Source organism: Pleurodeles waltl, chromosome 1_2, assembly GCF_031143425.1.
Source record: "Pleurodeles waltl isolate 20211129_DDA chromosome 1_2, aPleWal1.hap1.20221129, whole genome shotgun sequence".
NCBI classification, from domain to species: Eukaryota; Metazoa; Chordata; class Amphibia; order Caudata; family Salamandridae; genus Pleurodeles; species Pleurodeles waltl.
The window spans coordinates 834,077,061-834,101,407 of NC_090437.1; the positions used below are offsets into that span (position 1 = coordinate 834,077,061).

The 24,347-nt window shown below is 39.9% G+C and overlaps 1 protein-coding gene across 2 annotated transcripts in view; it reads right to left on the reverse strand.

The window, feature by feature from the left end:
- HPGD (15-hydroxyprostaglandin dehydrogenase) overlaps positions 1 to 24,347 on the reverse strand; it is a 215,748-nt gene that overhangs the window by 176,436 nt on the left and 14,965 nt on the right. For both annotated transcript variants that reach the window (XM_069244577.1, XM_069244568.1), the window contains exon 3: positions 9,812 to 9,918. In XM_069244577.1, coding sequence (XP_069100678.1) covers positions 9,812 to 9,918 — 107 coding nt within the window. The remainder of the gene's footprint in view (positions 1 to 9,811; positions 9,919 to 24,347) is intronic.

The following is a 24,347-nucleotide window of genomic DNA, read 5'->3' on the forward strand; positions in this document are numbered from 1 at the left end:
TTGCTGATTACATTCCTCCCATGTCCAAACAAATAATCTCTGTAAGAGATGTTGAATTTATATGCAAAGAGGCATATGGAAGGAGAGTTGTATGCACCGCTCTAAATGTCCTTCTAAACCTAGGCTGTGTGTGCCTGCATATGTTAGATTGTACCACACACAACAGTGCTTTTGGTAGCAACTGCGCGCATAAAAGTGAACTACTGGTACTGTATTGCTTTATATTTTTTGTTCAGTTTCAAGGCTGGCATTAGTGTGATGTATTTAGTTAGGGACTTCCCATTACTTTGTGTTTTCTTTTTTGTTACAAAATTTGTGATGGCAGTGTGCATGAACTGGTGCTTGGCTCCCGGTGTACATGGACTGGTGCTTGACTGGCAGTGTGCGTGGACTGGAGCTTGGCTGGTGGTGTGCGTGGACTGGTGTTGGTTGGCGGTGTGTGTGAAGTGGGATTTGCTCACGATATGTGAGTAGTGACTTGCTGCTTGTCACTACACACACTACTAGACAAACACCAGTCGACACACTCCATCAGCCGGTATGATTGCTGTGTCAGGTATGTGGGCATATGAAATTAATGGGACCTGAGCGGTGCTGTCCGTTGATGTGAATGTATCAATGTATTGGATCCGCAGCTGGCAGCATGAATGGTCTTGTGTGTGTCACGTATGAATGGACTGTAAAGAGGTTAGTGCCTTGACACGGCTTTACAGCTCATGAGTGGTGAGTCATTGGTTAAGCTTTTTAATCTTTTAATTATTAACAGCATATTTAATTTTTGTGAAATCTCTTGTTAATAAAATTTTACATATTGAACCATTTCTGACCCTTGTGCCAAATCCAACCAGTATCTGTATGTACTTGATTAATAGATGGTTGTGCAGTAATATTTTCCTTTTTTGTCTTTCTCTGCCAGGGTGTACATCGTCTCTAGGGAAAATGTAACAACTCCAGATATTTTTGTAATTTAGACACCTATGGGAGTACAGAGTAGTGTGCCTCTTGTGGATCCCAACGCATTTTCATACCCATAATGCCCTTCAAGCCTCAAACTGTGACTAAAATCACACTTTTTCCTTGCATTTCTGTGCCATATTCTTCCAGAATCAGAAGGATACCACAAACTTCCTATTACCCAGAGTGTCTCCACTTGTCCCAATAAAAATGATGCCCCACTTATGTGGCCGGGCCTAGTACCAGTGACAGAAACTGATCAAACTAACATCAATTGGAGTCCTCACAAAGGGACCCTCTTTACCCTTGGTTTGATTTGTTCTGGTGCAGGCTCTAAGTCCAGCCACACAAGTAGGGTACAATTTTTATCAGAAGACTTTGAGGAATGCCAGCTGGAAGGACGTTTGTGGCTCCCCGTGAATACTAGAACTTTCCCTCACAGAAATGTGAGGAAAGTGAGTTTTTTATTACAAAGTTTTATGTTTACAAGGGATTATGGGTAACAAAAGGTTGTAAAAGCCATACATGTCAGCCCATCCTAGCATCTAGTGTTTCGTTTTAAAAAATGTACAGGCTGATTAGGTTTCTCTAGGTGGCAGCTGAGCTAAAGTGCAAAATCTAAAGCCACCCACATTGGGAAAAGACGGTCAGTTTAGGAAGGAAAAATGTGCATCGCCACGTTGCTTTTTGGGCCAATTCCTGTCACGGGCACTAGGTCTACCCACACAAGTGAAGTACCACTTTTATTGAGAGACTTGGGGGAATGCCATGCGGAAGGAGGTTTGTGGCTCTCCACAGAGTCTAGAACATGTTAGAAAAATGTTTTTTTCTCTGTCAAAGTTTCATGTTTGCAAGGGATTCTGGGTTACAAAACATGGCAAGAGCCATGCAAGTCAGCCTTCCCATGATACCCCTAAGTGTCTAGTTTAAAAAAAATTACAGGTTAGCTAGGCTTCCATATGTGGCAGCTAAGCTAGGGTCCTAAATCCAGAACTACCCACATTGGGAAAAGAGAGTCAGTTATGGGTGGAAAAATGTGCAGCATCTGTGTTGCTTTTTGGGCCGGTTCCTATTTGAGGTACCATTTCTATTGAGAGACTTTGGAGAATGCCAGGTGGAAGGTAATGTATGGCTCCTCATGGATTATAGAACTGTCCATCACAGAAATGTGGGAAAAATGTATTTTATGTCAACGTTTCATGTTTGCAAGGGATTCTGGGTACCAAACCATGGCGACAGCCATACAAGACAGTCCACACTGGATATCCCTAGGTTTTAAAAAATATACATGTTGGCTTCGTTTCACTAGGTGGCAGCAGAGCTAGGGTCTAAAATCAAGAGTTAACCACTTTGGGAAAAGAGGAACAGTTTGGGGTGGAAAAATGTGGCAGCAGAGCTAGGGTCTAAAATCAAGAGTTAACCACTTTGGGAAAAGAGGAACAGTTTGGGGTAGAAAAATGTGCAGCGTCCCTGTTATGTTTTGGGCCGTTTCATGTTGCAGGCACTAGGTCTAGCCACACAAGTGAGATACAGTTTTTATCAGGAGACTTGGGGAAATACCAGGTGGAAGGAAGTTTGTAGCTCCCTTGGATTCTAGAACTTTCCATCGCAGAAATGTGAGGAAATGTGTTTTTTGGCAACGTTTCAGGCTTGCAAGGGATTCTGGGTAACAAAATATGGAAAAAGCCATCAGTCAACCCGATGAGATAACCCTAGGTATCTCATTTTTATAAATGAACAGGTTTTTTAGGTTTCCCTGAGTGGCGGCTGATCTAGGGTCCAAAATCTAGAGCTATCCACATTGGGAAAAGTGTTGTCAGTTTTGGGTGGAAAAATGTACAGCGCCCATGTTGGGTTTCGGGCCATTTCCTGTCATAGTCAGTAGGCCTACCCACACAAGTTAGGTACCATTTTTATTGAGAGACATGGGGGAGTGCCGGATGGAAGGAAGTTTGTAGCTCGCTGCAGATCCTAGAACTTTCCATCACTGAAATGTGAGAAAAATGAGTTTTTTTGTCAAAGTTTCAGGTTTGCAACCGATTTTGGGTAACAAACGTGGCAAAAGCCATGCAAGTCAGCCCACCCTGGATACCCCGTGGTATCTAGTTTAAAAAAATATACAAGTTGGCTAGGTTCCCCTAGCTGTCCACTGAGCTAGGGTCCAAAATCTAGAGCTACCCGCATTGGGAAAAGATGGTCAGTTTTGGCTGGACAAATGTGCAGCATCTGTGTTGCGTTTTGGGTCATTTCATGTCTCAGGTTCTAGGTCTACCCACACAAGTGAGAAATCATTATTATTGGTATGAGAGGTGCTATAAAACAAATGAAATACATAACCAAGGGGTTATGGAGAGATGACAGGCACTTAAGGTATTACTTTTTTCCCATTCACATATTGATGTGAAAAATCTTTTTCAGATCTTATGTACCTAAAACATTAAAACAGAAATGACTTAGAAAATGTAGAATCTAACTTGAGGATTCAACTTTCTGAAATAAAACTAAACGTTGAAAAGTTAACCTTCTCATTAATTAGTAATTTGAGAGTTTGTTTGGTGTGTAATTGTTTGTGTATTTTTTGTGAGTTACTGTTTTAATGCTTGAAAGTTAAATTGTACAAATTGTTTGGGGGTCCCCGGCATCCAGTAGTGATTCAGTGAGGCTCCTTAGGAGTCAAAACGTTGGGAACCACTGGTGTAGAGCATTCCATGTCTGTGCCCAAACAACTGCATTGTCAGCAAAAGTCAGAGCCGGTAACGTAAGCGTCACATCAGACCATGCCTCCTACAGAAAAGCACGGGCAACTTTGAAATTCAAAATAAGTAGGAGGGGCTTCACTATTTTACCTCCTCTAAATTGTGAGGTTTTCAGTGCTTATATGTTCACTGTTAGATTTTATGTTTGCTGTGCTAAATTCACCACATATGTTGTTCAGCTGAGTACCTATAGAATCAGGTATTTGTGATTGTACTGAAGTAGAATTCTTAATACCTGGACTTCCAAATACAATGCCTACGCAGGCTGTACTTGTACATTTTTTTCTCAGGGATAAGCTGATTGAGAAATAGTTCCATGAATATACTATTTGATAATGCATGTGTTCTGTTTTTGCTAAGTGTACGTTCAATAAACACCATGCTGATAAAGAATCATGCAAAATATCACTATCACCTTTTTAAACAGACTGAAAGCCTCTTCCTGTTACTGTGTTTTATTCAAAATGAGTGATCATTTTAAATATGTACACTAAATATGCAAGAGAGAAAGTGCTGTGAAGCCTTAAAATGGAATGTGAGTTCATCAGTTCACTTTGTAATCTAGGCTGCAGTGCTCGTGCCCGCCAACAAGCCAGTTTCTGCTGCTGTCGAACGCTGTCAAACGCGTTTACACCATTAAGACCATCAAGACTCCACTATTCATTTTCTTCATGTTTCTTGCTGGGCCTCCACAGGGGATAGCTGTGGTGCTGCTGTGAATCCGCGCTGCTGGAGGTGAACTGACGTGAACTCAGTGAGAGAAATACAGGCAGTAGGAGCAGAGAGGGCAGCAGGGGGGCACATGCCCATGTCTTTCCTCTTACAAATCGTGCTTGCACTAACTTCTGGTCTTTTGCCTAAATACCTAATGATCCTTAGCTCACTGTGCTACCTTCCAGATGTGGTTACTTCACTCAATTCATCTTGGGAAACAAGCAAGTTTTGAGGCGTGCAGCAGGAAGGTGCTTGGTGTGCTAGTGGGCAATGTGAGCTTGTCTAAGAAAGGTGAGCCAAGGTGGTTTTCTTCTTCTTTCTCCCTCTCCCCCACCCCAGCATTATCTCTCCCACCCATTGTGAGGATTGAAGCTAATGAAGTTCTTATTGTTGCTGGCATTTCGAGGCTTAGAGAATGCAGTGGGTGCAGTGAGTGCAGAAGTGGTTGGTGGAAAACTCAGGGAAAATTATGAAGGAGCCTTCGTGCCTTGTGTTGCTTTGGGCTGGTCTCTGCTTGGACTCTGCTGAACTCTGTGTTTGGCAAGATGTACTGGTTAGGCTTGAAGCCTGTGGGTGCTTGTGACAGCTTTTCTGTTTTTGCCAGGGGTTGGAGGTCAGAAGATCAGGACTACAAGCCCCAGCATTTCATGCGGCAGGTGGGCCGTCATGCTAATCACACGTCCAGAGATGCATTCAAAGGAACTCCCTGGCTCACCGACTGAAAAGGCTGTAAGTCTGTAAGAGACCAGGCTGGGCCACCACCCTCCCTCTGTGGCTTAGTGTCCACTGGCTTCACTTACTAAGTAAGTAAATGCATTTGCATTTGTTCTTGGGGCTCTCCTGGCAAACGGAAGCTGGTCGCAGATAAAGACTCTGCAGCTAGTTCTCTGACTAAAGGCACCTCTTTGGACTTATTTTTGGTACGGGCTGTAAATGCCAAATCCAAAGAAATTGAACTGGCAGAAAGGCGACTTCTACTTGAAGTGGGGGACAGTACTAGTATAGTTAATCCACGCTCTAACTCCACATTAGCTGATACTGCAAGCACTTCTGCGGAGGGTAATCTAAGTATGCGGTGTCCTGAACCCCCCACTTTGGTGCCAGCAGGGAAGATGGGCCAGTAATCTCCTTTCTGACAGCCACACCTAATCCTGGTCTCAATAGCAGCACGGGCAACCGTTACCAAAAGGAAGAAGAGGCGGATGGTGGGCCCCAGATTCAAATAAAATTAATAATCTAGGCCCCAGATCGACTAGATGAAATAAGGAAGCTACTGTGCAACAGCTTCCTATATCCACTGTATCCAATGCTGGATGCTCAGAGGAGCACAACATGCCATGGGAGGGTCTGGTGACAACACTGAAGACGACTATTGCTGCTGCAAATGTGCCCATTTTGGAAAGAAGTAGTGAGCTGGAATGGGCCACTAAGGACTTAACTTGCTAGTGTAAGACCAAATCTGCTATCTTAGCTCCCTTGCCTCCTGTACCACCAGCCCATCTACCTCCTCATATACCACTGATGGCACTTGCATGTAATTCTAGCAGTGCAGGTGCTAAAGGGGGCCCTGAAAAGTGAAATCAGGGCATTATAAGACCTAGCGGCATCAAAATAGCTCCAGTAAATCAGCCTAATTCGGTTGTAACGATGCGGGACATGCACAATGCTTCGCATTTGTTGTTGTCAGGTCATAGAGTAGAGGGCTCCTTCAACTCTCTAGGTGCCATTGTGTATGCCACCCAGCTTTGTCATAGGTGTGGTCAGGAGCCTTTACATCTGCCTCCTGAATGTTCTCCTTACGTGGCGGTATTGTTGATGATAGAGGATAAACCTTATACAGCCCTAAAAAGCAAAGTGTGTCATTGGCTCTCCAGAAACACTGATTTTAATATTCGGGAATTTAATGATATCCTTATAGTGAGAAGAGTGAACTGGGTGGGCCCCTCTGTAAAATCTGTTAAAGGGGATTGTATTGTTAACAACTGCAGGTAACCAGAGCTGGCCCGCCGATTGGTTAATGCAAATTATGGGGGCTGGAGGATGAGAGCTGATGATCCGGTGTTGGTTGTTCCATTAGATTACTTTTGTCTGGCACGTGACTCTAGTAGGAACAAGATTAGTGCATGTCTTTGCAAATCTCACAGTCCATCTGTAAAAGGAGCTCATGGGATCTTGACTCAAAATAGATCTCAGGTAATGATTGACTGGCCACGAAAAATGATGAATATCAAGAAGACAGAACAGTTGGGCTCCTGCTAAACTGTTTTCATCAAGCTCAAGAGGTAAACAGAAGTTTGCTTGAGGTAGGGGTGGCTCATGCCCAGAGAAATATGCTCTGTGAAAATTGTGTCTGCCAGTGGGAAATCGGGGACAGTTCGATTAAGAATTTCAATGTGTGGCAGGCTGAACAAGTGCAGTAAAAACACTTGCCCAGACAGAAAGCTTCTAACAGAGGAGGACAGCATTCTAGCCACTGAACATAGTTTATTTGACCCAGTCTCATCTCCGAATGCCTGCGCATCAATTTTGGATAGTTCAGATAGATCGTATTCAATGGTTTTACGTTTCCTTTCTTGGAATGTGGCAGGGCTCAAATCAAAGCTGATTAATCAGGAGTGGCTGAGTTTTATTGATGCTTATGACATCATATGTTGCCAAGAGATGGTTGTTGATCGTCCTTTTGTTAATGGGTATAGATCTTTTGGCTCTTCCGCAGTCCCTTTTTTGGCAGAAGGGGAAAAGGTCGACTTGTTACATTTGTCTCTACAGCATTAGGTAAATCTTACAATCAAGGAGGTGTTTTCAAATTCGTGTTACCAACTCCTGAAGTTATCGCACCTTGTGATGTTTAATATTGTCCTTATAAATGTTAATTATAATTTCTTTGGGTCCCAACCCCTTGGGTATTTGTTGAAGAGCTAGGTACTTTGCTCAATGAAACAGTGGAAAAGAACCCTAAAGCTTATCTCTTGTGGGTGGGCGCTAACTTTTTCTACAACTAAAGGGGCTCCTGGAAAATGGCAAAATGTTGATGGTAATAAAATCTTGACAGAAGTGGTTGGTAATAACTTGAGAGAGGTGAACCACTGTCTAATGGATGATCTTTTGCCAGCCATTGTCTGTTCTGATTTTGCTAAAACTTGCACTTTCATTTCAGATTTTGTATTGATAGAGAATTATCGTATGGAGAGATCAGCCCATGCTTGGTTTACCTCAGAGTGCACAAACAGTTTAAAGGTTTCAAAACAAGTTACAAACACTATCCCAAAAAACCCACTCATTGTACAAGTAGCCAGAAGAAATGATAAAATGGCTATTGAAAAAAGAAAGAGGTAGATTAGAATAAATAACTGTGATGAACTAGAACGTGCAGCTGCCCTGAAAGATAACAGGGCATTTTGGGAAGTTGTTCATAGACCCTTTTTTACAGAAAAGACCCCTTCAAGTGTAGAGGGATAGATTGTCTTATAATGGAGCAGGAGTGGGTTTCTCATTTTTTTCAAATATTTAACGCAGTACGGCCTGAACAGGGGGACCCCCCCCAATATGTTCTGCTAACTTAATGGCACTTAAAGAGTATAGTAATTATTTTTCAGTGGGGAAAGTTTGAGCAGCCATTTTATGCTCTGCCATAGAAAGGCATCAAGGGCAGATGGTGTACCGTGTGAACTTTTTTAACAGAATGCTGATTTGTGGGCCCCTCTGTTGACTAATGTTTTGAGGTCCCTAATAATTGGGGGGGAACGTGGAAACTTTGAAACTGTAAGTCACTGTCCCTATTTATTAAAAGGGAGATAGAACTATGCTTCTAACTACCGTCCCATTTCCCTGCTTCATTCTTTCATGGAGATCTGGTAGGGTTATTTTGGGGAAACTTGAAACTTGGGTGAAAGATAATTCATTTTTTACGGATGTGCAATATGATTTTTTGCCAGGCAGGTGTACATCAGAACAAGCATTAAATCTCTCCCTGACTCTAGGTAACTATGCAGAAACCAGGAGAGGTGCCATTCATATGGCTTTCATGAACCGCTCCTGTGCCTTTGATCTAGTAAACAGAGGAAAACTTTGGGACAGTAGGGCCATCGATCCCCCTCTATTGGCCATTTTGAGAAACCTACATCAAGATAATTATATGAGAGTGCGGTATTCCCAGTGGGGTGACCTGGCACCCCTTATCCAGTCACCTGTGGGATGAGGCAGGGTTGTATTTCGGCCCCTTTTTATCCTTATTTTATATTAATGCTTTGGATTCTTTTTTAAGTACTTTTACTTTCGATGTGCCTAAAATTGGTTCAAGATCAATCCCTGTCCTGTTGTATACAGACAACCGGGTCTGTTTAGCCCATACAGCTAAGGGTCTCCAGGCACTTTTAAATGCTTTTTTTAGTTTTAATCAAAGTCTGAACCTCAAGGTCAATAATGATAAATCTTATATTCTAACTTCAAATCCAAAAACTACCCACTACAAAAATGTTTATTTGGATGGTATATCCATCACAAAAATAAAGTATTTTAGTTACTTGGGCATTCTATTTGATGGAAACCTGTCCTGGAACCACCTGCTTTCTCTGATGGCACAAGCATTGGAGGCAAGGTATGAATCGTTCAGGTTTGCGAAGAATGTAGGCCATAAACACCTGAAAGAACTAGTTCAATTGTATAAAAGTAAATGTTTTTCTGCTGGTGTATATGGCACAGGGGTCTGGGGTGTACGTCACCAAACTCACTCCAGGCAATAGAAAAGGGGTTCTTGAACACACTGCTAGGGCTCCCCAGATCGGCTTTGAGTTGTATTACTCATTGTGAAGTGGGACTGGGGGTTCCTGGAAGACTGGGTAGGTCCGGTGCCCATTTTGTTAAGGATTAAAATGTGGTGTTCTCTGGAGCTTATTTTCACCTGTGAAATCTTGGAGGACTGCCTTAAACAAAGTAAGCATCTGGCCATCCAGTGAACCTAATGTTGCACCTATTACTAAATGTTCTTCTGACCCTGATGCAACGGTCTTTATTTGTTCCTAAATGTGTTTTTATGTATTGATTTTATTTGTCTTAAATGTTGTGCTTTTTTGGTCATGTGGGAGACCTAATAAAGTGTCTTTGATTGATTTGACTTAGTAATTGGTATAAAGCAAACTATCCTTTGCGGCTCACACAGAGTCATTATTATGACTTTATTCAGATGTACATATTTATTTAATTGTGTTAAAGAGACCTGCACATTGCTTTGAGGTAAAGAGTTTGTTTTAAGACGTCTACAGCTTATTCCCTGTCTTCCAGATCCACAGATAGGTAGAAAAGTGAAGTGTACACTTAACCAATGGATACTGATGTATTATGGATGGACTGTATTTGCAAAGCAAAGTTAAACATGCAATCATTCTTACCAAATTGACCTGTATAGTTTTCTCCCAGTCCTTTTCATTATTTACACCAGCATTATTGACCAGAATATCCAGCCTGCCAAAATGTTCAACTGTTTTCTTGAAAGCGTCTGTAAATTGAAAAAAAAGAGTGAATTGTGTTACTTACTATATTTTGGCAAATCATGAGTGTAATATTCGTCAGCACACTTCCCTAATTCGAAATGGCAGTCTTGGCTACTCTCTTCAAACTCTTCTGTGTTTTTTTCCAACGAAAACCTTCTTGGAGTTGAAAAATATAAATGTTTAGATAACATGGATATGGCTTCCATGTCGCTTATGTGCTAGTCTAATAAATCACACGACAAGCTGAGGTACCTCAAAGCTTCATGTAAAAGCTGAATTTTCAGCACTTTTTAGAGCACATGATGCCCCTTTGCCATTTGGATTGTGCTTGGCAGAATTTTTCACTTTACCAAAGCCTGATTAGAAACCCAAATTCACTGGGACGTTTCACTCCACATGAGTTCATTCCCACTTGTTGGTTTAATGTCGTCCAAAATATATTGTAGGCAAACAACGTTTCTTAGCTAATGGGAGCAAGAAGGAACAGGAAATGGACCAATGATGCACACAATGGGGATAACAGGTTGTTATATATATATATATATATATATATATATATATATATACATATATATATATATATATATAAATATATATATATATATATATACATAACCTAGTGGTGGTCACCACTAGGTAGTTATAGGTAGGATTACGTTTCTATATAAAAAGTGTTTTTTTAACTTACCTATATCTCTGGCACCCCTGGACGAATCTTCACAAAACTTTCCCAAAACATTTGACAGTTCCATCAGCTGCTGCCTGGAATGTTTCGGGGTGATCTGTCCGGGGGGGGGCGAGAAAAAAAGGGGGTCCCAAAACACATTTTCCCATTCATTTTTCCCAAGAGATTTTGAACAGTGAAAGCGCAAAAACTACTGAACAGAATTATACCAAATTTGGCGGAAAGTAGGTCCTGGTCCAGAAAGAGTGCTTTTTTTTTTTGTTTTGGCGTAATTCCGTTCAGTAGTTTTTAAGAAATTAGGGGGAAAACAAATTTGTATATCTAGGGACGCGAAGGATTCGCGACCCCTAACAATGTTGTGCAGAGATCTGATTGGCTGATAACACTTCAACCAGAGAAGCTGTTGAAGTGTTGTCAGCCATCTTGGGACTCGGCTTCAGCTGAGTCCTAAAAACTTTTTTTTTAAAAGGGCAAAAGGGGCCAGGGTACGAACATCCTGAACCCTTAGCTCTGGTGCTGGGGTCCCAAAGGGTCCCCCAGGGCTAAAACCCATTTTTTGGTTGATTTAATGAGTAGAGATGAGGTAGATCAGTGAATCCACCCGTAAAATCACAAAAAAAACTAAGCGTGGCCTCCCGCTATTCGTTAGTCTAATGCCCCCTGGTGGGCCAAGTCTTGGGGGCTTTTATTTTAAAAAAAGAGTGGGCGGGGGCCTCCTGGCCCCCTCCCGATGCCCCAGGGATGACCACCTCTCTGTGACTTTTTTTTAATGCGGGGTGGGGGGCCCGCAGAGGGCATTTTTGTAATATGGGGAGGGGTCATATGAGATGTAATCAGTGATGCCATCAGTGATGTCACTGACCATGTCATGAGTGATGTAATATGTGAGGTCCTAAGCAGTGCTTTACGGGAGCATAGTTATAGTTACTCCTATAATTGCTCAATTGCTATGGTTTTGTGCAAGTAAATTCAGAACCTAACTATAAAGTCCTTGTAGCTTTTGTTTTTTTCAGTGAATTTCTAAGTTTTGTTTTAAATTCTATTTCCTAACTATAACATCCCTGTAACCTTTTTTTTTCTCAGTGAATATATATATATATGTATCTTCATATACCAATCCCATACATTTCACAAAAAGTCCTCAATGAAAGCTAATTAATTAATTGAATAATTCACAATATGTCACTGCACCAACGAGCTGTATTCACCTGAAGCTGCACATAGTCTTGAAAGAGTGCATGTGATAAGCAGAAAATAGCATAGTACAAGCAATGAATGCATCGAAGACAAAAATAGCTATTCCAGACACAGTGCCTCGGGCTGGGAGAAATGGCATCAGTTACGAAGCTTAGGACAAGAGAGCCCTGTGGTACGGTTTAGTCACTACAGGCAAAGTGACTGTGAGCAAGAGATGCAATGCGCCTCTACAAAGTGTTTGCACAAGTGAAACCTCTCGATCACCAGACTGCTAACAAGATGGCCGCCAAGGGGGTATCACACTTGATGGAGGAAAAATGTATGAATGTGCCAGGGAGCACTTCTCAGAAGTCCAGACTTCATGACAACAACAAACTACAACTTTTAACCAAGTGCATATGAATGGTTGAAGTGCTCTATGTACACGAAGAATACCAAATGAGAAACAAATAGAACAACAGTAAGTACATTTGAAAAGCACCACTCTCCCTGTCCAACTTATATTACAAATTAGGGTAAAGTCTTAAATACACTGATCTAAAAGTAAACATATATGCATTGTAACTGGGTCACTAATAAAGCTACGGCGAGGTGCGGATTCCGAAGTGTGTGGGACCTGTGGGCCCCGAGCGGGGGGCAGTTATATGCCAAAAGTTTTCAGACGTCACACTGACAGAGGGCAAGATGTGTTGTACATATCTGGGGGCCATTAGATAAAAGTAGATCGCATATACTCCACCTTATCATTTTCAGCAAAAGGAGATGTTGAAGCAGAAAGCCATTTAAGTTGCTTGTTTGGCTATGAGGACATCTGGTGGTTGAAGGTCAATGTCTTGTTACAGAAAGTACTATTTATTTCAATGGGGAATGCTAATTGGAGATGGCTGTATGTGTTTCGTGATCATCCTTGGGGTTGTCAAAACAAGTTACTACATAAAGGCACTTTTCCATTATTCAGGGTATCACATTTTGGGGATTTCTTTTTTGTCTTGTCCAATGCCCCTTGCACTCCAGCCCCTTGTTACGTCTTCCTAGGGTACATTGGATTTGATTTTGTGGTTACTTTTTACTTGTTTTGTATTGCTTTTTCTTCTCTTGTATTGTTGCTTTGTAGAGAATTTCGTGCACAGTGACCTTTTTCCTCTTTCATTTGTCATCTTTAAATCTGGGCTCCTTTGTTTCTGAGCTTTTATTGAATACTATTGCCTAGTGTCCCCTTTCAGTCCTTTAGTCACTGCTGACGTTGCTGGACAAAGTTGCCCCGATCACCCTTGCTCCAGTCACCCGAGTAAGGGACGAGAGGCACAAACTACCACTAACACATTGCTAATACTATGCCACTGATAGTGAGTCAATTTAACAAGGAATCACTGATAAAACTGGGTTATTGACAATGGTGATCCATTATTAACACATGAAACTGTAAAACTGATCCAGCAATAATACTGTGTCCCTCATGATGCTGAAGTGCGTGTAATACAGAACCTTGGATAACACAGAACCACTGATAACATTTATCCTTTAGTACTACTGAACCAATGATAGTACTGAGCCACTAAAATATATTATAATTAAACTACAACCTCTGTGCTGCTGTTTGACTGGGATCATCAGCCATTCACCACACTGCTCCATTGATAACAATGGGACCATAAACTACTGACAACTTTAAAGAGCCAGTAGCAGCATTACTGTGGCACTGCTCATTAGCATCCTGTATCACTTTAGAGATTAGTTTATAGCGCAAATGAGACATTCTCATACACCATGATAATCATGTTCTCTTACTGTGATATTTAGAAATTCCATGTTGATCATAAAAATATCAAATATTGATAAATAGCCATATTGATTGGTGGTACGAGCCTCTGCTGCCATTATCTACGTCTAAAATGCACATCACTGTCTCCAATAGCCATAAGACAATGCAAAGGGTTATTTGGCACCGTGCAGTGCTGCATGTTGCAGGCTTGACTATATGCTGGATCTGCTCAGACTTTCTTCCTTCTTCATTTAGCACAATGAGTACTATCGATATGTGTCACATCTAGTTCCTAGTTCAAAATGACAAATTATTTTTATTTTGCGCTACATTAATTGATTTTTTAAATTATTTATTTAATGCGTTTTGCATTGGAACAATTAAACACGTTGAGGTGAAGACGGCCATTCCATTCCATTGAGATTTGATCCTACTGGTCTAAAAATCCCACAAACCATACACTACAATATAGTTTCAGTGACCCATATTAAAACACCCTATCATTGTATAATCCATCATTTCCCATGACTGACCCCACATATAGTTTAGAATGTTGCTACAAGTGTCATAGGCAAAGTCCATGCCAGTGAATTGGTTAATCTAGCCACTTGTAGGGATACAAGTCATTGTCATCAGTTGTTCCATTCAGATTTGAAATTAGAAGGGGGTGTTATTAGGGCATCCTCTCCTAATTGCAATTCACAACTGCAGTAGCAAATCATTAAGCAAGTTGAAGTGGCATCTGATTCACAATGTGGAAATTGTCTCTGCAGGAATCGTTTTGGGTGACCTCCAAAGTATAGGGGCCAGTGCATGTTCCCATTGTTGACTTCCCAAATGGGAAACATTTTTTTTTAAAGCAACATCCATATTCTGTTTGGAATTGCAAATATAGGGTTTGAGGTTTGTTGTCGTTTGTAGGACCCTTTCCCTTGCAGGCAGTAACCCTCACTTCTCACATGGGTTTGCAAATTGTGATCTGCCCAATTGAACATAAGGCATGTCATGTTCTGTTCCTATGCAAATGAACAATTTGCAATGAGATTCAATTGTACATAGGTTGCATCGTAAATTGCATCTCTGTATGCAAACCAGTCTACATGCAACTTGTACTTCCTGGTTTGACACTAGGGATTAGTACTGTGGGCCCTTCGGTTTTATAATTTCAAACACAACATGCAGGAAATGTCTTGAGTTGCTCATTTTATGATGCTGTCATATGTGCTGTCTTAAGGATTTCTCTGCAAGGGGTATTTTTGCATCCTTGGTATTTTTTGTTAGAAAAGTATTTTTTGCACATGCCCTGATATCTATGCATGGTAGTAATTAATTTATCTTAATCTTCTGTTGTAATGTTGTAGCTCCACTCAAATTACTTCATGACTTCCAAATTCTTTACCAATCCAGAAAAGTCACATAAGCAAAGTACATCTTCCTGTATGTGAAGCTCCCAGATCCACTTCAGCAATAAGAAAATGCACGTGCTATGTTTTTTTGTTAATTCATACATAACTTTACATACTCAGTTCCTCATTTTAATTCATAGAATTCACTATCCAAAAAACAGGCATTTATAAAGCGGAATTTCTTTTAAAAGGTAACTCAGTGATTGCATGAATTTGCAGTGTGACATATAAATCCAGTTGCTCGCACATCGGTTTTCCTAACATCCTGTGAGAGACCCATCACTCCAGACAGCCAACCATCTCTTTCAATGCTCACTGTAGTCTTCAGCAGAACGTTTGCTGAACCACAGTTTTGGACTATTAGCCATATCTTATATGAATTTCAGAGGTTCTTCCTTGAATCTACTTTTAAAGCACTCCCACTAAAGCAAGCCCTACAGCTCTGTAATCTTGACCTAGCAACATAATATATGATATTTTTTTTAAATTTTACTTTTAGTTTATTGTAAACACAAACTCAATAACAAACTTTACACTGGTAGATCAACTGTATTTCCTGCCCACCCTGAGTGCCTTTGAGTCACCTGGTCTGCCCCACCCACCCATAATCAGCAGTACTTCTAGTACTAGGATGGCCGTATTCATGTCTATGCATCCCACGTGCCCCAAATCTTTGTGAGTTTCTTTGCACAGCCCCTCCCCTTGTAGACTCCATGCTCCATGATTTTACAGAGATGCATACCCTTTATGATAGCTTTTTAATACTTAGCACTTCATGTTTTTGACAGACTTCGAAAATGTCTTGGACATACTGCAAGCCACCACAAAATGAAGGTGTGTGCTTGCCACGACAACTGGCTCCAGTCTGTGGGACTTTACTATAGTTAAAACGTTTATCTTGCGGGGGTGCGTGCGAGCCACCAGCTAAGATGGCCACCTGACAACGGTTCTCCGAGCATCTTCGGACGCGTTTTAGGAGCCTGAGCCATTTTTTTCTTCAGTTTTCATGGTGCTTTCCATATACTACCCTGTTGGATGTTTTGGTTCCTTGTGTTCTATACATCATTATTCTTGCTCGTATCATTTGTCTGTTGATGCATTCTGTTTCCTTGCTGTGCCGTCTTCAGTCTGTGCTGTCACCACCCCTGTCCCATTGTCCATTCATCTCAGGTATGTTTTTGCAGTCGTCTTTAATTGACATGTACTGTCTCTTCTTTTTCTCTTGAATATTTTCCATCTTTTCTTTTGTTGCTGCCCCTTTACTCTTCTCTCCCTTTGATTTCCTTGTTTTCCTGTCCCTTTATTGTATTTTCAGTTATTTATGGTACAAGACCTTTCGTGTATCCATATATATATGGTTATGTGACGTAAAAATTCAGAGTTATCTCTTGGAATGTCAAAGGGTTTATTAACCCAATAAAAAGGCAAAGAATGTTATCCCATTTAGCTAAATATAATCCAGACTTGGTTCTTTTACAAGAGGCCCATTTGACGGATTCCGAAGCAATGAAACTTAAAAGAGGTTGGGTGGGCATTGTTTTTACTTCTCCTACATCTACAAAGAAAAATTGTGTAATTGTGCTCAGCATAAAAAATGATCAGTTAGTGTTACTTCTCAAGACTCAGATTCCGATTGTAGATGAACCTTTGTATTAATGGGATTATAATGATTATTGGTAATATCTATGGTCCTAATCACTCAGATTATTTTTTGGGGCCTAATACTAAACAATATTTGCATTATAATGATGATGTTTTTCTTCTTGGAGGGGATTGCAATCAAATGATTGATCCTTTTATAGATAGGCAATCTGTAATTACATTTTCTCCCCATAAAATGCATAAACAATTTAAGGCATTTCTCTTACAATGTAATTTAATTGATTCATGGAGAACCTGTAATCCTGATAGTAGGAATTTCTCATTTTATTCTCCACCACATGGCTCCTTATCTAGACTTGACCATATTTTTGTTTCAAAATCACTTTCCCAAAATCCTATTAATTCCTCTATTGAACCTATGGTAATATCTGATTATGCTCCAGTCATTGCGGATTTTGATTTGCTCCCAGTGCATCCCAAATCCAATAGGTGGCGATTTAATAATTCATTGTTGCTTGCTTCTAAATTTTCCACATCTTTTGTTGCCTTTGCTGGGGAATTTTTCTGATTTAATGATGATTCTCATGTTTCCCCACAATTGTTATGAGATTCTTTTAAGGTTGCAGCTCGTGGACATATACTACATTTTGTCTCTAAGAAAAGGAAACCTTTTAATGCACATCATCAAACTCTACTTCTAAAAATTAAATGCTTAGAACATCAATATTATTCTTCCTCTTCTCATTTTAATCTACAAGAGCTTATTCAAGCAAAATTGGAATTTGACAAAATCTCAATTGATAATGCCTCCTCTTTTCTTTTATGTAGTAGTGCCTGCTATTATGGGGGTTGAAATAGATCAGGGAAGCTTCTGGCTAGTTATTTAAAAGTACGAAAGCAATGGCACACAGTGAAGTCTATAATTACAGATACTAGTAAGTCCCTTTTTAAAGATGACGATCTCTTAGCTGAATTTGTCAATTATTATCAAACACATTGTACTCCTGAGTCAGTCCCGACCTCCTTACATATTGATGATTATTTAAAGAAAATAACAAACCCTAATAAGTCTCTAGTTGATGTTCCTTCACTTGAAGTAGATATTTCTTTGTCAAACTTTTTTTAAGCCCTTCAGTCTCTTAAAAAAGGTAAAACTCCTGGTCCGGATAGATTCACAGTGGAATTTTTTCTACATTTTTCTGACATTTTACTTCCCAAACTTTTACAGCTTTTTCAATTCTTCACGGGCTCTGCCTGTACAAGGGGAACATTTCAAGAAGCCTCGATTTGTTTAATTCCAAAGGTAAGGATCATACTTTTTGTAAACATTATAGGCCAATTTCTCTGCTCAATACAGATTATAAAATCTTAGCTAAATTTTCTAGCCTTACATCTTGATCCTCTTTTAGCTGGGCTGATAAGTAAGGAACAAACTGGTTTTGTCAAAGGAAGACTTGCTTCTGACAGCTCTAGAGCATTCTTCAATGTACTCAGCAAAGCTTCCACTCTATTGTACTCCTTAGTAGCAATTTCCGTAGATTCTGGGAAAGCGTTTGATTGGTTAGACTGGTCTTTTCTATTAAAAACTTTAGCCTGGCATGGTTTAGGGCCTCATTTCATTTCATTTATCTATTTCCTTTATTAATCCCCAATAGCATTGATATTGGTGAATGGAAATTGTCTAGATACTTTTTATTAAGTTGAGGCGTTCGTCAAGGTTGTCCGCTCTCTCCACTCCTATTTATCTCAGCTCTAGGGCCTTTCTATCCTGTGTTAGAAATAACATTAAAATTGAGGGTTTCCACTATGGTGAGAAACACTTACAATTAACGGCATATGCAGATGATATACTTTCATATATTTCAAACCCTGAACTCTCGATTCCATCTCTACTTCGGGAGATAGAGGACTTTTCTTTGATTTTGGGTTATAAAATAAATTTGGATAAAACTGAAATCCTTCCTCTAACAATATTTTGTTTTAGATCATCATTCGATATTACTGGCTTTCTTTGGAATACTGCCAAGATTAAATATTTAAGTATTTGGTTCACCTCTTCCATTGAAGTAAATATCTCTGATGCTTTAGAGAAGGTTGATAGATCCCTTTTGTTATGGAATCCCTTATTTTTATCTTGGTGGGGTCGTCTTGACTCTATCAAAATTATGATTTCTCCTAACATTTTATATATCCAATCCATGATTCCGATTCCTCTGCCTGTTACTTTCTTTAAACAACATGACTCCACAATGTCTAAATTCCTTTGGAACAATAAGAAATCTAGAAATTCTCTTAGTCAACTTTGTCATTCTAAACAGGAGGGGGAGCCAATTTTCCTGATTTCCGACTGTATCACAAATCCTTTTGTTTGCGTCAAGCTTCTGGATGGATCTCCTTGTCAAGCTCTGTGTTTACTCCCTTATGGTTGGATATTGAATGTTATTTTCTTCTACCTTTTTCTCCTCGTGAGGTGGTTTCCTTTTCTTATAATATTTCGCTTATCTCCTCCCTGCTTCTTAAACATACTTGTGCTGTTCTGCGTTCTCACTAATTATCTCCAACCGTCACTTTTTCTTCTTATCTGAATTCCCCTATTTGGCATAACCGTCTCATCACTATCAATAAAAAAAAACTTTATTTTGGAAATCCTGGAGACAAAGAGATATGGAGTGGGTCAAAGATGTATTTTCCAATGATACTCCACTTTCATTTTCACAATTCCAACTTCTATTTCATAGTCCTAATTCATTTATGCATACATATCTTCTTCTTATTAATATTATTCTTGATGTACTTTTTTCATTGCCTTCCCTTCCTTCTTCTTCGGAATTACCTATTTCTTTGTCCTCCTTTCTTACCTCATTTCCTAAGGCATCAAATATTTATAAACTTTTTCATTCTCCTGTTTTGACACAGCCTAAATCTAAAATTGAATCTCGATGGGAATTGGATTTGGGATGTACCTGGACTATTGCCTTCTGGAATAAGATATGGCATATATCTTATAGAATATCTTGGTAAGCTTCTACCACACCGTCACTTTTCTTTCTTTACCACAGGCTTTATTTTACCCCCTTTACTATAGTTACATTTTCTGTATCCTCAACTTCAAATTGTTGGTCTTGCGATAGCCCAAAGGGAGACCTTATGCCTATCCTCTTTGAATGTCCTCCCACTGTCTCCTTCTGGAGAAAAGTTTGGCATCAGCTTACTTCCATTTTTCATTTGCCATCCCAATTATCTCTCTCAGTCCTTTTTTGTAGGTAGCCTCTCTGCTAACATTGTTTCAGATGATGATAGTTCAAAGTTGTTGGATCTTATGTTAGCTTTAGCCTTTCAGCAAATTACTCTTAATTGGAAAAAAAATCAACCAACATTTCCTATAAGGCTTGGTGGTATAATGTTTGCCACTACCATAGACTAGATATTGCGTTTACCTCTTTATGCTGCCCCTCCATAAACAGAGATCTGTATTGGTTACCTTTGACTGATTATCTTAATGTTGTTGCTTGCAATTCTACTAATTGTACATTATCTGAGAACTTTAAGCCACCATGAATGGTTTGTTTTCTCTGTTCTTGATTGAATTTAACTTTAGCTCAACTTTATGCTTTACTGAATATCACTGCTTGTATCTTTTTTATTTTCATTGGTCTTGTTCCGTTTTTATTTTTTTTCCCCATTTTACATTTTAAAATTTTAACCAGCTTTTATAATTCCTTTCAAATGTATATTATTATTGTTGTGAAAGATATCTTGTATTGTTATTATGAGATTCATATATATTTTGATTTTAATAAAGCTGATTTACCTTAAAAAAAAGTTTCGCTTGTGCTTCTTTTGAAATCAATATGTGCATAGGGTGTTGAATAAAATGATTTTATTATTAAGAAATATTACTACTACAACTATTAATAATACATGGTGTACAGACTAATGCCGAGTATTCATATATCACATGATTCCGCACTTCTAACCTCCTAGTATTCAGCGCTCTCAGATAAAATCTTCAGGATGTGCAATGTTCTGCATTTTCTGTCATCGGAGATTTGCGCTGCCTCCTTCGTATGCTGCAGTGTCAGATTAGTAACCACGGTTGTACTATACACTTCTGTTTCTTTCCTTTAAGAATTAATGCATGCGGGATGCGATCGTAGCTCCTTACCCTTGCACACCTTCCCTAGGGCTCCTGCACCTGCTGAACACTGCCTGAATAATCCTAATTTTTAAACCGGGTCCTATTTTCACCTACATGGTTGCCGATTTCCTCGTGTTAAATTCATCTACACCAATATGCAACGCTATTTTACAGAATTAAAAAATCTGACAACACCAGTAAAAGTAACGATTTGCAAAGCAGTGCGCCGCATTACTAATTATCCACCTTTCTCTTGACATTTCAAAAAATATAAAAGATTTGCAGCGCTGCCAAAATAGAGCGGAAACGTGTAAACTATTGTGGTTACCTATGTGCTAAATGGAAGGACAAACTCATCCTAATGCTCGGTCGCATACAAAGAATTTACAATGTGCAAAAAAGTAACCAGGTCATGTTGCAACTTCTTTTACCCTGACTAAATTAGGAATGTAGAAAATGTATCGTGCATCAAAACAAGTCCCGTCCTTCACATTGGAGGAATTGAGAAATGAGCTCTGTCCATTACAGCAGCTCAGTTATTTCCAAGGCTGGTTTTCTTCGTTTTTGCCATCACATGTGACTTTAGCACCGACACCAGCTGTCTAATCCAGCCCCAGGACTGATCACGGAAACTTTTAGATTCACTTGTGACGAGAACAATGTGTTGGTTTCATCGAACCATTTTTTTCCCTAACAGATACATCTTCAGAATTCATATTTTTAAGTGAGGTGAACTGAGGACACGCATGGAACACAATAAGCTTTTTTTTAAATCCGCTTTTGGACATTTGGCGAAGAAAGGTCAAATTGGAGCCATTTGGCAACTGTAGCTTCTCTATTTCCGGGGTAGGGTTCCAACACGTGTAATAAAAAATGAGACCTGCTTTTAAAAGGCCTTTTGTGTCATTAATAACAGTAGAGTGGGTACTTTATTCCTACTATCTTTCAGGGAAATAATTATGGATTTCCCTATCCTTCACGATGTAAATATTTTCTAAATACATATTTAACAAATGCCCTTAAAACACAGCTTGCATTTATACGCATTTGTAAGCAATGCGCTCAAGCACGTTTAGTAAATACCTTTCAGGTCTTATCAAAATCTTTATGGTGGCAGTGGTTTTGCAGTCGTTATCTGAACCTGATTAACTACTTGCTTTAACCATTGTGCTATGAGAGCTCACTCTCCAGCCTTACTAAAATAATCATTGGCAATTTTATCAACTCTAAAATCAACACACAGAGCTGCTCAGTTCTGAGAAATGTCACCATGAAACCTTTTGCCACAACAACAACCGACTTGACTTCCGGTGACCAGTCAGGCGCGGTAAGATGCGTAGATTCAGGTGGGCCAAGTTAGGCAGAATCAGCGCTGCCAAGTAGTCCCTTTAAGCCAGTCGTTGCATTTTATTTGATGCATAGTTGTATTTTGGTTGTTACAATTCACATTTCGCATTTGACATGTGGAACTGCATGTACCAGGATGTGAACTGCTTTCGACCGATAAGTGAAGCACTGATCGAGGTGTCACAGAAGGCCTTCTTGAAAGCAATGTTCAAAGCTGCAAATCTGTTGCACAAACTGATAGCGTCGCTTATAAATAAGACAGGCTGGAAGTCAGTCTGAAACATGTGGACTAACACGGTTTTCTTATCCCCCTCCCAAGCGCATACTTTATAAATCTCAGGCCTGATGATGCCAATTAAAAAAGATAAGGGAGACAGGAGCATAAAAGATAATCTGATGAAAAGATGGTGACAGACTTGAAATACTTAAAGCCACTCCACATCTTGTTTCTTAAGAGGAGAAAACACAGATTTCTAAATGCAGGTGCATAGAGTTACTTTGAATGTGATTGCAAACAAGTTAACCACCATCGTTCAAGGCACTAAATAGATTGCATTAACTCCTAGCAACGTTCTGTGAAACAGGGAAGGAGTGAATGTCTCACAATCCAGAGGTGCTGGGCAAAGTCCATTGTATGTTAATGGGATTAATATGAATCTCCAGGTATCAAAACAAACAGTGCTTGATTTGCGCAGGTGGTTACAGTTTGTGTACATTTCATTATTGCCATCCAAATTTGACCTACAGCAATGAGAATAAAGGAAGAAAAAGAAGAATGAAGGCAAAAGAGACTGACAGGAAATCAGCAAACAAAGATGAAAAAGGTTAGAACCTTCAAGAGAGAGGAAGTGTAAAGTGGTGGTAGAAGGAGGCAAATGGTGGATCCCCAAAACCAGGCAGTCATGGTATTCGGCTGTGTGATGGATTAGCTTCTCCATGATGCAGTGCAGTGAGGGAGGTTAGTATTCCAAGGAAGTGTAAAGTGTGCTGGGTTAGCTCCCGTGAGATGCAGTGCAGAGGGTTAGGTTGGAGTCCCAAAGATGCAATGGACTATTTCTGCATTAATGTTCCTATTATGTAGTGCAACAATTTAAATGGGAATCAGAGTACTGTCTCACTTGCAATGTGTTTGACTGGTGCCCTAAGGGTGCCATGGAATACGGTGGGTAACAGAGAATGATGTCTGGTGATGAGTTAGAGTTTCCAGGATATAGGACATTGTGATAAGTTAAGAGTGGTGTAATCCAATATGTGAGAAGCCCAAAGATGCACTGCGTTCCCTTTGCAGCCTATGGATGCAGTTTGGTGGGGCAGATTCGTGCCCCTATGAACTAGGACAATTTAGTGAGTCATTATCACTAGGGTTTGGATTGTGTTTTGTTAGTGTCTCCAAGGGCATGTTAGCCTCCTCATAAAGCAGTGTGAATGGTACTATATTTAGGATGTAGATCAGTGCTGTGTCTCGATATCCACAGTCTGAAGAGTGGTGAGTCAGTTCCCAGAATACTGTGCAGTGCAATGGTCTAGTGTCCCTCCGTAGAGATAATGTGGGTTGGGTAGAGCACAGTGAATGAAATACCATGCGATAGGTTAAAGTTTTTAGGTCAAACTGCATTATAGTATGTTATTACCATAGGATAAAGTTCAAAGAAGTGATTATAATGCAGTGGGATGTTTGTAGGTTACAGTATGGATAGCTGGTATCTTTAGAATCCAATGCAGTGTGCTGGATGAGTGCCTGCAGGACACTGTGCAATATAGTGAATTACTGCCTATATGACTCAGTGCATTGTGCTGACTTAGTACCCCAGGTATTCAGTGTGTGAATTTATATTATTTAAAAGATGCAATGCACACATTACGAGGCAAACTATCCCTTTGCGATGTTTACCTGCATTCCTGCCTATTTACTATAAACACCAGACCAACATTACAGGAATTACTTTTCAAGCACTTCATGAATTTTAGATGTTTTCTTTCACTGTGCAAATTTGTTGTACGAGAATTCCCGAGCTGAGCCCACAGATATAGATAAATCTAAAATAAACTTTTCTTTGGTATATTCCATGCGTTTCCTCTGGAGGAACATAGGGCCCAGAAGAGTTGGAAAGAGGCTGTCCTCTGTTTGAAGTGGGTAGGGAACTTTGCTGTAACTGATACTGGGAATCAATGAAGTGGTAATTTCGCTGTACACATCTGGCCCCCTTTCTTAGTCCAAACACCAGCTGTATGGCTGCATTCTGGGTGAGGTAGTGTTTCTCAATTAGCTAACAAGGATGTCCTGCATATAATGAATT